At 43.4% G+C, this 14,289-nt stretch overlaps 1 protein-coding gene across 1 annotated transcript in view; it reads left to right on the top strand.

The window, feature by feature from the left end:
- Positions 1–1,418: 1,418 nt before the first annotated feature.
- mtor (mechanistic target of rapamycin kinase) overlaps positions 1,419–14,289 on the top strand; it is a 95,691-nt gene continuing 82,820 nt past the window's right edge. The window contains exons 1-18 of the mRNA XM_031868733.1: positions 1,419–1,582; positions 2,047–2,189; positions 2,403–2,511; positions 2,699–2,931; positions 4,072–4,272; positions 4,368–4,502; positions 4,587–4,862; positions 5,377–5,485; positions 7,362–7,545; positions 7,719–7,847; positions 8,061–8,305; positions 9,168–9,377; positions 9,595–9,800; positions 10,426–10,548; positions 10,876–10,959; positions 11,773–11,865; positions 12,239–12,373; positions 13,552–13,681. Coding sequence (XP_031724593.1) covers positions 2,061–2,189; positions 2,403–2,511; positions 2,699–2,931; positions 4,072–4,272; positions 4,368–4,502; positions 4,587–4,862; positions 5,377–5,485; positions 7,362–7,545; positions 7,719–7,847; positions 8,061–8,305; positions 9,168–9,377; positions 9,595–9,800; positions 10,426–10,548; positions 10,876–10,959; positions 11,773–11,865; positions 12,239–12,373; positions 13,552–13,681 — 2,731 coding nt within the window. The 5' untranslated portion in view covers positions 1,419–1,582; positions 2,047–2,060. The remainder of the gene's footprint in view (positions 1,583–2,046; positions 2,190–2,402; positions 2,512–2,698; positions 2,932–4,071; positions 4,273–4,367; positions 4,503–4,586; positions 4,863–5,376; positions 5,486–7,361; positions 7,546–7,718; positions 7,848–8,060; positions 8,306–9,167; positions 9,378–9,594; positions 9,801–10,425; positions 10,549–10,875; positions 10,960–11,772; positions 11,866–12,238; positions 12,374–13,551; positions 13,682–14,289) is intronic.

Genomic DNA, 14,289 nt, shown 5'->3' with positions numbered 1-14,289 from the left:
TCGCATGTTTGTCATACTCAAACATGTTGCTTTTGACATGGTTGTATTATCATTACATATAACGAATGTGGAGAAGTAATGTCTCAATTCATTCTCATCTTTTCTGAATCCTCTACTCTTGACAGATTACAGTAACTGAGCTTAACTGCAAATATCTGTAAGATTTTGGGTAATCAGGTGATGCTTTTGAACTTTATAGTTATATGATTTTTATGTATTAATTTTATTGTTTATGAAAGTTAGTTTTTTTTCTCCATATTTTCCTTTCTTTCTACTTTTAAGTCTTTTTTATGGATGACAACCAGAAGACAGCAAACTAAGAACTACATCGTGTATAATGAATAATTTGTCAAACATATGACAGTAAAAACCTGATTGCACGTTCATTCGCTGTGCCTCAGTTTGTTGCACAGCTTCTTCAGTCTCTTCAGTTGTGTTGGATGTTATCTTTAAGGGGTTGATCTCATCTCATCTCATTCGTTGTCCTTGTCTAAGTTTAGGTTTTCCTCCAAATGTAACATAGAGACACAGAAATATTAGCAGGGCCACATTAAACTGCTGGGGGACCCTGGGTTGAAAAAAAGCCCCAGTGAGTGATCTATTCCTCCTACTCTCTCAGGTGTGTGTGGTAGTTTATACAGTGTATGTGATAGGTAAACACAAAATAACTATGAACATCTTAAATTGTTCAGATTTTAAGAAGAAGAAGAAGAACTTTATTAGTCCCTCTTGAGGATTTTATTTGTTTCGCTGTTATTTTTTCTTATTACACACATACACACACACATACACACACGGGAAATACAGACACATATTGCCAGATGCCAGAGTGAGATGCCAGAGGTATGGCCGGGGCTGCTGAGGGTTAGGGTTATAGTCAGCAGCCCCAAGCAGTCAGGGGTTCAGTTGGACTGACACGTCTCCAGCTACCAGTCCACCACAGTCCGTAACGTGGTCCGTATTGGACTTGAACTGGGCCACACTCTGGTTCTTAAGCCAAGTCCCCCACAGACTGAGCTGTTGAGGCTACAGCATACGGCTTTAAGATGAAATAATAGAGCAGGGCCCATTTTAAGTCGCTTAAATTGATATTGTGCTTTAATCGTGAACTTTCCCAAACAGATTAAATAAGCAGTAACCAGTTGTCGTAATTGGCAAGTCTGACATTTTTTTTTAGCAATGACACTTTCAGGTAGTGAGTTAACTTTCATACAAAGTATGTGAGTGAAACGTACAATATTTCTCATTGGGAATATCCGTTTGTCCCTCTCTGGAATGCATGTGAATAAAGTGTAAAGTATTACAAATTTACAAATACAAAATGTTCCAGTAAGGTGTCTCAAAACTGTACTTTCTTTACTCAAGGACATCTGCGCTACATGCGTTCAGCTCTGCGCAGGCCACTCGACGCAACACAGCGCTTGTGAAGTTTTTCGCACGTACCCTTGCAGACGGCCCAGCCTAACTTAGCGATGCCATACCTAGCTAACATTTCTCTGCGCTAGCTAGGTAGTCGTGCGATGAGAGATATTCTGCAAGAGCAGAATAGCAATTGAGTGGCCGACACATATAAGAGAAACACGTAAGTTGTTCAAAGTGACGTTACTATCTTGCTAACACTTTGCTACAGTAGATAGCTTAACCTTAGCAGTAGCTAACGTTAGCTAAACAAAACCAGCATGATACACTCATGAGGCTCTGTGTTAGCCTGTAACCTACGTGACATAACATAATGACACACTACTTAGACGTGTCAGTGTTGTACTAACTCTTAGTATTGTACAGAATATATATTTCTAGTTTCGTGTAATGTCTCTGTTTGGTATGTTGAGTTAATCAGTAAGGTTTCTGAAGCTAACCAGACGCGTTAGCTTGCTGCAACGTCAGCTAACAACAACATTGACCTGTGTAAACAACTCAGGACGGATATACTCTCTTTCCAAGTATGGTCTTTGAACTTGTTATTCTTTGTCTTTGTTGCATTTCCTTTGACGACCCAGGACGTGTTAGCGAAGGCATAAATCCACGTTATATGTCTCCTTGCAGATTAAGCCATCCAAATGGTGATCATGTCAGGCACAGCCACTGTGCTGCAGCAGTTTATCAGTGGGCTGAAGAATCGAAATGAAGACACCAGAGCAAAATCTGCCAAAGAGCTGCAACACTATGTGACCACAGAACTCCGAGAGGTAAAAACATAAAAGTAAACATGGATGTAATAGAAACCTGCCACGAGGATATGATTACAATATACTGTTGTTGCCCACAGCTGAGTGATCAGCTGTTTACACTGATTCATTGTGGATATGAAGACTTTTTAGACACCTAGTTTTCTTTTTTTACTTCATTGTACAATTCATCAATTCTGCTTTTTCAACACACATTTTTTGTGCCTTCCACAGTTAAGCCAAGATGAAGCCACTACATTCTACGATGAGTTGAACCATCACATATTTGAGCTGGTATCCAGCTCCGATGTGAATGAGAAGAAAGGAGGGATTCTCGCCATCGGTAAGCCGTAAACATCGACATGCTTTATTTAACTTTATTAAATGTAACGTTTGTTTACCGACGATCTGGTGGAATTCTCCAGAGATAAGTGACTGTCCTGGATGTAGGTATGTCACCTGAAGATGTGCAATACAGTACACAGTATGTGTGAAACAGCATATTACTGAGACTCAATCCTGTGTTCCAGTGAGTCTGATCGGAGTCGAGGGAGGCAATGCCACCAGGATCAGCCGCTTTGCCAATTACCTGCGCAACCTGCTCCCGTCCAGCGACCCTGTGGTGATGGAGATGGCCTCTAAAGCCATGGGCCACCTGTCTATGGCAGGGGACACCTTCACTGCAGAGTATGTGGAGTTTGAGGTGAAGAGGGCCCTGGAGTGGCTGGGAGCAGACAGAAATGAGGGCCGACGCCATGCTGCAGTAAGTGACTCACAGACGGCAGGGGCTGTTTTGTTTGTTGTTGAAATAAAGCCACTTCTTGGTGGTGTGTTTACAGTATGTGTGGTGGAGATGAGGGCTGAGGACAGTTTGACTCAAGATTGTCCCATTGACCCGTTTTTACTTTGTAAAGCAGCACTAAGCTCATTATGGTCGAGAACACACTCATTGCTGTTCAGGAGACAGTGTTGAACTTTGCTAGTGAAGGAGGAAATTACCCCTTTATTTATATTCCAACATTTTTATATTTAATACAGGTACATGATTTTTGCCAATTTTCAAACACGTGGAATACATTTTCAGATCATACAAGAATGATTGTCAGGATCTTGCCCCCTCTAAATGGAAATGATCGCTGATGGTTTTGTGGGCAGCTATTCATGCTGACTCTGTGCCGACATCAACGGGAAGAATGAAAACGTTTGAGGCGACCAAAATAATCAACATGAATACTTCTATTAACCTGTAAAATTTTTGATTTGTTTGGTCAAGCTCGATTGTTCAATTTCCTGCCAAATAACGGGGCAGACTGAGGCTTTCGTATGTCAGTGAGCTTTGATGCTGAATGTGTAAATGCAGATTGTGTGGCTTGAGTTGATAAAACAAGTGCATTTTCTATACAGTTAACAAGTGCAGCTCTAATTAGAAGACACTCTTGCCATGTATGTTAACAACCCAGTCATAACGTGACGTGAGCAAGGTGGAGCCCGCGTTAAAAGCATATTTTTTATGTCACGTTAAGCATTTATGCTCATCATAGTAGTGGTCATAATCACAAAAATATTTCTAGACTACTTTTATTTAAGTGGCACAGTTTCCTCCGAACACATTAATCTCTCACGCTCTCTTTACCACATCGTCTCTGAGTTGATGGTTTGATGGTGAATGGACACATCATTTTAGCAACCAAATATAACATTGTTGTAACAACAAATTTAAGATGATGATGGAACAATACACACACAATTTATTTCCAGTAGCACTTTTTTTTTTTAATTCGAAGGGTTGATATTAATTGCTGAGTGATGTCTCAAAGCACAATATTTACACATATTTTACACTGGAAAGACCCAAGAACGGCAATCAATGACCAGCTGTGAAATGCTTTCCTGTCCTTTCCAGGTGTTGGTGTTGAGGGAGCTGGCTGTGAGCGCGCCCACCTTCTTCTTTCAGCAAGTGCAGCCCTTCTTTGACAACATCTTCTACGCAGTGTGGGACCCCAAGCAGGCCATCCGGGAAGGGGCTGTCTCTGCACTGCGAGCCTCTCTCATCCTCACCACACAGAGGGAGACCAAGGAAATGCAGAAACCGCAGTGGTACAAAGTAAGACATCGCAGTAACTTCCCTGCATGCATTTGCTTGAATAAAGCCTTTGTTCTTGTATCAGACAACACGAGTGTTCGTCTTTTCTGTAACAGCAAACCTTCGAGGAGGCAGAGAAAGGCTTCGATGAGACTTTGGCCAAAGAGAAAGGGATGAATCGCGACGACAGGGTCCACGGGGCTCTCCTGATCCTGAATGAGCTGGTCCGCATCAGCAGCATGGAGGGAGAGGTGAGGAAGCCGCGTCCACCGTGGAAACGTTTCTCGCATCCGCAAAGTGAAACCTTCATCTCAACCGTCTCGTCTCTATGACAGCGCATGCGCGAGGAGATGGAGGAGATCACGCAGCAGCAGCTGGTCCACGATAAGTACTGCAAGGAGATGATGGGATTCGGAGCCAAGCCCCGGCACATCACGCCCTTCACCAGCTTCCAGTCGGTGCAGCCCCAGCAGTCCAACGCCCTCCTGGGCCTGCTGGGCTACAGCACGCCGCAGGGCTTCCTCAGCTTCGGAGCCACGCCGGCGCCCGCCAAGAGCTCGCTGGTGGAGAGCCGGTACTGCCGCGAGCTGATGGAGGAGCGATTCGACCAGGTAGGTCTCACAGAACAGGTCTGGCTTTTCCCCAGAAAAGCTGTTTTGGTAATTGCTTCATCTGACGATCATTGTGTTGGTGAATTGATGTTGTGGGCTTAAGAAGAGATGCATACCAAGCCATGGCATTTTACAATTTCCCAAGTAATTCAAGTGATAGAAATATCGATAACGTCCTCATAATAGTGCCAAAATGAGGCCCATAAACATTTTACTACCCCCCACAACAGAAAATGAGAAGATTATTAAGCTGTTAATAGCTGTGATGGCGATTTAAGTACAGCATAATTATGATGCTTCTTTAATGCATATCAACCCTTGCATCTACACTTTTACCCGGGTCTTGGCGAATGTTTTTTGTTTGAAAAACATTGTATTTATGTGCCATCTCAAAAAAAAATAGTATGTCTGGAAAGAGTATGTGTATAAGGTGAACAGCACGAGGCCAGCGCTGCTGCTTTAGCACCCGGTAAATCTTAGTTGACACACGCTTGTATTATGTGCTTTTGTCCAGGTGTGTCGGTGGGTGCTGAAATACAGGACCAGTAAAAACCCTCTAATCCAGATGACCACCCTCAACCTGCTTCCACGCCTGGCTGCCTTCCAGCCAAATACCTTTACAGGTAAGACAATTAAATGTTTGAATGTAACCCAAGATCCATTTTATTCTTTAGTAAAGTAACATGCAGCCATGCATTCTTTCCCGTCACTATACAGTTGTGTGAAAAAGTGTTTGCCCCCTTCCTGATTTCTTATTTTTTTGCATGTTTGTCACATTTAAATGTTTCAGATCATCAAACAAATTTAAATATTAGACAAAGATAACACAAGTCAACACAAAATGCAGTTTTTAAATGAAGGTTTTTGTTATTAAGGGGGAAAAAAAAAAATCCCAACCTACATGGCCCTGTGTGAAAAAGTGATTGCCCCCTAAACCTAAACTGGTTGGGCCACCCTTAGCAGCAACAACTGCAATCAAGCGTTTGCGATAACTGGCAATGAGTCTTTTACAGCGCTGTAGAGGAATTTTGGCCCACTCATCTTTGCAGAATTGTTGTAATTCAGCCACATTGGAGGGTTTTCGAGCATGAACCGCCTTTTTAAGGTCATATCACAGCATCTCAATCGGATTCAGGTCGGGACTTTGACTAGGCCACTCCAAAGTCTTCATTTTGTTTTTCTTAAGCCATTCAGAGGTGGACTTGCTGGTGTGTTTTGGATCATTGTCCTGCTGCAGAACCCAAGTGCGCTTCAGCTTGAGGTCACGAACAGATGGCCGGACATTCTCCTTCAGGATTTTTTGGTAGACAGCAGAATTCATGGTTCCATTTACCACAGAAAGTCTTCCAGGTCCTAAAGCAGCAAAACAGCCCCAGACCATCACACTACCACCACCATATTTTACTGTTGGTATGATGTTCCTTTTCTGAAATGCCGTGTTTCTTTTACGCCAGATGTAATGGGACATACACCTTCCAAAAAGTTCAACTTTTGTCTCGTCAGTCCACAGAGTATTTTCCCAAAAGTCTTGGGGATCATCAAGATGTTTTCTGGCAAAACTGAGACGAGCCTTTATGTTCTTTTTGCTCAGCAGTGGTTTTCGTCTTGGAACTCTGCCATGCAGGCCATTTTTGCCCAGTCTCTTTCTTATGGTGGAGTCATGAACACTGACCTTAATTGAGGCAAGTGAGGCCTGCAGTTCTTTGGATGTTGTTCTGGGGTCTTTTGTGACCTCTTGGATGAGTCGTCGCTGCGCTCTTGGGGTAATTTCGGTTGGCCGGCCACTCCTGGGAAGGTTCACCACTGTTCCATGTTTTCGCCATTTGTGGATAATGGCTCTCACTGTGGTTCGCTGGAGTCCCAAAGCTTTAGAAATGGCTTTGTAACCTTTTCCAGACTGATAGATCTCAATTACTTTTTCTCATTTGTTCCTGAATTTCTTTGGATCGCAGCATGATGTCTAGCTTTTGAGGATCTTTTGGTCTACCTCACTTTGGCAGGCAGGTCCTATTTAAGTGATTTCTTGATTGAGAACAGGTGTGGTAGTAATCAGGCCTGGGTGTGGCTAGAGAAATTGAACTCAGCTTTCCAAAGATGTGATAAACCACAGTTAATTTATGTTTTAACAGTCGGGGGGCAATCACTTTTTCACACAGGGCCATGTAGGTTTGGATTTTTTTTCCCCCTTAATAATAAAAACCTTCATTTAAAAACTGCATTTTGTGTTTACTTGTGTTATCTTTGTCTAATATTTAAATTTGTTTGATGATCTGAAACATTTAAGTGTGACAAACATGCAACAAAATAAGAAATCAGGAAGGGGGCAAACACTTTTTCACACAACTGTATAGCCACTGGGCTTTGACAAGATCGGTCCTAATATCAATGAGCTCTGCCGGGATATATTGCTCATAGTTTCCCCCTAGTCAGTTATGTGTCACAGCCTACACTTATCTGTGTTTAACCATTTGCACTGTGGTGCTTCCATCCACTGCTTAGACCAGTACCTGTCGGACACTATGGGCTACCTGCTGGCCTGTCTGAAGAAGGAGAAGGAGAGGACGGCGGCCTTCCAGGCTCTGGGACTGCTGGTGGTGGCTGTCAGGACAGAAATCGAGCCGTACCTCACGAGGATCCTTGAGATCATCAAGGCCGCCCTGCCGCCCAAGGACTTTGCACACAAGTCAGTCATTTAATACATGACATGATGGCTCTAGCAGCTTGTAGTCTCTCTATACTGCCATTTATATTTCTTCATTTTGAGATATGGTAGACCTGTTTTTAAATAATAATTTTGGGATATTGTTTATGAAATGAAGAGAGACTTGCCGTGAGCTCATGTTTTCTTCCTTGCAGGAGGCAGAAGACCATGCAGGTGGACGCCACAGTGTTCACCTGCATCAGCATGCTTTCCAGAGCCATGGGTCCCAGCATCCAACCAGACATCAAGGAGCTGCTGGAGCCCATGCTGGCTGTGGGCCTCAGGTAGGACAGACTGCTCTCTCCATGAAGCAGAATGATTGAACTAACAACAAGTAGATGGGTTTAAATGCAGACTTTGTCTTATATGGCTTGTTCACTTATGTTTAAAGCTCCATGTGGAGATACACACACCACAACACGCTTCTTTGTCCTCATCTTAAGATGACAACTATGATGATATTGGGTTGTTTGTCCTTTTCGTCCCGGATCGTCTAGTCCTGCGCTGACAGCGGTGCTGTACGACCTGAGCCGTCAGATCCCCCAGTTGAAGAAGGACATCCAGGACGGCCTGCTGAAGATGCTCTCCCTGGTGCTGATGCACAAGCCGCTGCGTCACCCCGGCATGCCCAAAGGCCTGGCTCACCAGCTGGCCTCGCCAAGCCTCACAAACATCCCCGAGGCCAGCGACGTAGGCAGCATCACACTTGCCCTACGCACACTGGGAAGCTTTGAGTTTGAAGGCAAGAACCTTGCATGAGACACAGCTTCATAGCAGGACTATCATTTGATTCTTTAATGCTTATTTCTTAAGAAACTCGGCCAAGGAAAGTCCACAGATTGAAAAACATGTCCAGACCCCCAGATCAGTTCTAACACACCAAACACCAGTGATCTTTGGTTCAGTCAGTAGAAGAAAATCATTATTTTAGATATGGGCATTACAGCCCTTAAATAAATCCTAAAGCATGAGAAGAAATAACAGATGGACATGACTCCTCGGATTGGACTGCACATTCAGTAGAATTGGGGAAAAAAGGTTTTAAATTGAAGAGGCATAAACCATCGGGTATGGACCCACACGGGTGGGGGGGGCGCAAGTAGTCTGTAAGAAATGATTAAGTGAACTGCTGGAGTGGTTGTATTGAATGCTACGTCCAGCTGTTTTCTGGATTGGACCCATGGGGGTTTGAAGCAGCATACCACAGGATCATACAGCAGCCCAGGGTAAAACAATCGCTTCTTAAAGTCTTATGTTGTCATCCTGTATTGGACTGTGGGGTGGGTTTGCCTTTCTGCGCAACCTTTACTGCACAGATGTTACGAGTAATGGAACATTTCTGGCTCTTCTTTTAAAAACAAGTTGTTGACCAACTCCCACTGCAGCACACACATCCAGACCTCTTCAGAGTTTAGTTTTGTAACCCCAAACTAATTGAAATGGAAGCTGTATACATGCATTCAGTGTAGTAAAACCTAACATGGTTTATGATTACCTGTATTTCTACCCCGACTCGTCCTGAACTACAGTTAAACCAAAAAAGTGTCTGTAATGCCAAATCTCCCTGTTTCAGGGATCATTCTAACTCTCCGTTCTTTCTCCAGGACACTCCCTCACCCAGTTTGTGCGCCACTGTGCCGATCACTTCCTGAACAGTGAGCACAAGGAGATCCGGATGGAGGCCGCTCGGACCTGCTCCCGCCTCCTCACGCCCTCCATCCACATGATCAGCGGCCATGTTGTCAGCCAGACTGCCGTGCAGGTTGTTGCGGATGTGCTCAGCAAGCTGTTAGTTGTTGGCATCACCGACCCAGGTAACGCATGAAAGAATACAACAAGGGGAGGAAGGGGACGGCAGTAGCATGTGGATTTATTGAGCTTCGTTTCATTTTGAAATTGGTTATGATGTCTCTGAAAGTGATGGGAACTCAATTATGCAAGAATCGGCATTTGATTATAAGAAATGTTGCATTGGAGGTTGAGAGTCAAAATGTCTGACTTTTTCTTGTCCCTGTCCCCCCCCCCCTTCAGATCCAGACATTCGATACTGTGTGCTGGCATCTCTCGATGAGCGCTTCGACGCTCACCTCGCCCAGGCGGAGAACTTGCAGGCGCTGTTCGTTGCGCTGAACGACGAGGTGTTTGAGATCAGAGAGCTGGCCATCTGCACAATCGGGCGCCTCAGCAGTATGAACCCTGCCTTTGTCATGCCCTTCCTACGCAAGATGCTCATCCAGGTAGGAGAGGCACAGCAGATGGCTCACACGGAGCAGCCAGATGTTTAACAGCTGTAGCACAAGTGACAAATTGTCATTTGTGAACATCAGGTCGGGGTGACAGTCTGTCCAGTGTGCATGAAAGACAAAACCCTCATTCCTAAAGACTAATGCTACAAATTTGAAATATGTTAAACTCAATACATTTCCACATAGAGGTTTTTAATCACATTTTAAATAGATGATGATTATTATTATTATCTTGTGCTGGAAATGATGAAAACATTCTCTCCAAGACATTTGAGAAATGATATCTATTTTTAAATTAACATCAAAAAGGATGTTAAAAAAAAAATAATGGTGTTAAATACAAATACAATATTTATATTTGTATCATCATGCACAGATATGTAGATAAATGTTCTGCTTGAAAATATCACTTATCTGTTATTTCAATTGGACACCTTTAGATGGCAGCAAAGGCCGTGGTATTGTTCACAGTTTAAACATCCACAGTAGTCCTCTATTAGACCTACTGAAGGTTTGTTGTTTAAAGACACCATTATGTACACCTTGCATTAACCTTTAGGATTCACTCCAGATAGAGAAGCCTCCACACTTAACTCTGTTCTGAATCCTGTTGCAGATCTTAACAGAGCTGGAGCACAGCGGTGTCGGCAGGAACAAAGAGCAGAGTGCTCGTATGCTTGGTCATCTGGTGTCCAACGCCCCGCGCCTCATACGGCCATATATGGAGCCCATCCTCAAGGTACACCACTGCCACTCTCCACTGTGAAGGTGTTGGTGTGTATGAATGTAAGCCGGGCTGTTACTTAAGTGGAGCGTGTGTACTCGGTAGACTTCACACATCAAAGTGTGTTGAGAGTTGCATTGTGGGTCATGTAGCCGCCAGGTTTTGACGAGAGAGAAGAATGGTTGAAATAAAAAAATGTTATAGGGGTCCAATGCAAAGTCTGTGGAGGAATCTTTTACAATTTAATTTCCTGAAGCTCTTCAAGGGTTGTTTTTCAGATTATTAAAATTATGGAGAGCTCTTTGGTACATTAAGTGACCACGTTACCTTTTTCCTTTGCAGGCTCTCATCCTCAAGCTGAAAGACCCAGACCCCAACCCTGGAGTGGTCATTAGTGTCCTTGCGACCATCGGCGAGTTGGCTCAGGTAAGGCTGAGTGCTTCAATTTCTCCAAGTTGTAAGAGGACACTATTAGCCGGTGTATCATATTCATTCTCTAGCTGCTGCTGATTGAAACCCAGTAAATCCGAGCAGAAGTTTTCTTTTTTTCCCCCTTGTGCACATTATCTCTCGCTGACACAGTTTTAATGCAAGCATTCTGAGCTTGTCCTTTTCTGAGGTGGAAAGTTCAGGGTAGATCCCCGCCCATGGATCTGTGCATTGCCCCCCCCCCCCCCCCCCCGTCCAGGTGATTCGATGGTCCCCGCACAGGAGTCAGGAAAACACGATTAAAGGCAGGCAGACTCTGCAGTTCAGACAGAGTGCAGGAGGTGCTCAGGTAGACCGAGTCTTCACGGGTGACTTAGCGCAGGAAGAGACAGACGCCCAGCTGCTTGGGAAGCAGCACAGGGAGACGCGACAAAACGTAGGGAATTCAGACGACAGCCATGAAATGCCAAGCCAAATTGCATGCTTTGTAAGTTTTAAGCCACTATGTTTAGAGTTCGAAAATGTGTTCACAAAAGAGACTGTAGTCAATGTTGCAGCAAAACACCCCCTCTACCCTAATGAAGCCGACCCAACTTAGAGAAGTCTATGTAAAACACATACCATACCATCATAATAATTAAACATAAGAACTGTGGTTTGATATGGTCCGATTGAAACTGTTCATTTATATTACTTGTCATTTAAATGTAAAAAGTAATTATTCCCGCCCTTTCAGATGTTAGAAGATCTTAGTGATGTACAATTGGACAGTGTGGTGTTGTTTACTTCACCTGTGCCTACCTGTGTCAGGTGAGTGGCCTGGAGATGAGGAAGTGGATGGACGAGCTTTTTCCAATCATCATGGACATGCTGCAGGACTCCTCCTCATTGGCCAAACGACAGGTACGCCACGAAAATCAGTGTCCTCCTACAATATGCACCTACTTTCAGTTTACATAGCAGGATGGACACACCAAAAAATTATTTTTGAAAGTATTGTGCGTCTGGTATTTCCTGTTTAAACAGGAGTGTGTGCCAGGAGCTTACACATCGAGGATAATTCAAAAGTAGTAACCAATGACCTGCAGGATTAATGGCTGTAATGTTCTTTTCCACCTATTTACACGGAATATAGTGTACAATAAGATTACATCAAAATCAAACGAAAGTAACTGTTGCATTGTTACTTAAATAGTTCCATTTTATTACAAGGATGGTGAAGTAACAATGCAAAGAAAAGTGTATCCCAAACATTATACTTCATGCTTTCCACCAGGTGGCGCTGTGGACACTGGGCCAGCAGGTGGCTAGTACAGGTTATGTGGTGGAGCCCTACCGCAAGTACCCCTCCCTTCTGGATGTGCTGCTCAACTTCCTCAAGACGGAACAGAACCAGGGCATCAGGAGAGAGGTACGCCACTTCTTGTCCCATTTTTACCCCACGGTTGTCTTCATAGCAATGTGAAACCAACTCCGTCATTCTGAGGCCAGACACCCTCCCTGTCAACGTACACTAAACAAATATAGGTCTGTGTAGTTGCATTGACTTGACTGGTAAATTGTAATCACGTGTATGCAGACAGTATGAAGCGACAGTATGATGCTCTGGCATTTCTCGCCCCCGGATCCAGCATCTAATACGTCTGAAATCCAGTTGGGCTCATTATCCAATGGTAGTTGCTAGTCGAGGGTGACTATGTACCCTGTACAAACAGCAAGCATTTATGTCAAGTTTTAGCTTACTTTTGTACGTTGTCGGGTTTCGTATGAACGTCTGTCTTTTGAGTATCATACGTTCAGCTTGTAGGCCTAAAGAGATGGCTCTGCTTACTGCTTTAAAGAGTGTGTTCAGTTTGGATTCACAGCATTACAGATTCCAGCCGTCTATGCACGTCTATTTGCACTATTATACACTAATATTAATAGTATTGAACTATTTATAGAATTCGATTCCTGCGTACGATTGTGTCCAACTTGTGTGATCCAAACATTTCCAATAACTCCAGAGCGTTGTGAAGTCTAAAAGTAAAAATGTATTGAAAAAAAGACAATAATTTATCAAAATTCACATGTTTTATATTACATGTCTAAATATTCTGCTTCGATCCATATTTGTTAGTCTTTCAAAAACAACATTTTCACTGCGGTCAAAAAACAGTTGTCTCTACTGCTTGCTGCACGCTAAGAGAGGCACGCGCCGTTATTAACGGGGTGTTCTAGCAGCAATCTAACTGCACCATTAATCACATTTATATACCCCCGATAACCAAAATCAGTTTTTTTCCACATTTATTTAGGGTCATGACTTCATGACGACAGACCTTCAAATCTTCATTCAAAAGCCTCAATTGAAGCTCTGAATGTAAAGAAACGACACATAGCCTTATATGCTGCTTCAACAGAGCTCCAGAACTATACGGAGGCCATAACACTTTGTAACTGCTGTCAAAAGAATGCTCATTTTCTTAGAATGCTGAGAGCGTGACCAAGTCTGACCGTCTTGTTGAGGAGTTCTCTGCTGTTAGACATGTGTTCCGGTGGAACCGCTCAGTGGAAGATTTGCTAACCGTGTGCTGTGCGCTCCAACAGGCTATCCGTGTCCTGGGCCTCCTCGGAGCTCTGGACCCCTACAAGCACAAGGTGAACATCGGCATGATCGACCAGTCACGAGACGCCTCCGCCGTCAGTCTCTCTGAGTCCAAGTCCAGTCAGGACTCAGGTAGGCCACAACAGCTGATCACAGTTTTAGGAATACTATTGCGCTGCAACTCTTTCACCACGAGTCACAATGGAAAGTAGTTAAACTTTTTATTTGTGTTTCTCAAAGTTACGGCGGAATTAAATTCTCATTCTTCCAAATTATTTTGCAATTCTGCAACAGCTGGAAAATCTCTAAATCAACAGGAACCTTTTTCTAAAATCTCACTTTTGTCTGTGTGAGCCTGATGGATAGTGTTATACAGAGTCTGTATGTAGATCATCATGGAATTTGTGTTGATTTTTATCAGTCAACCAGATTGTGAGGGGCAAGTAAACCGCAAGGCAGAGGTTTTTTGGTTCACATGTAATGTCCAGTATGCTGTAGTTCTTGTGTTTAGTATTTTAAAAGGAATGATGTTTCCACTAAGACATGAAGGATTTACTGTATTACCCCTTCTGACACCCTTTCATCTCTAAACCTCTGCATAGCCACCCATTGAGGTGGTCCAATGCGTTTGGCAACATTAAGAACATACTGTGTGTGTGTGTGTGTGTGTGTGTGTATATATATGTATATGTATATGTATATGTATATATGTATATGTATATGTATATATGTATATATGT

Source organism: Anarrhichthys ocellatus, unplaced genomic scaffold (genome assembly GCF_004355925.1).
Source record: "Anarrhichthys ocellatus isolate YVR2014 unplaced genomic scaffold, GSC_Weel_1.0 scaffold44, whole genome shotgun sequence".
Taxonomy (NCBI): domain Eukaryota; kingdom Metazoa; phylum Chordata; class Actinopteri; order Perciformes; family Anarhichadidae; genus Anarrhichthys; species Anarrhichthys ocellatus.
The sequence above is the reverse complement of the archived record's forward strand: the minus strand, read 5'-3'. Positions and strand labels throughout refer to the sequence as shown.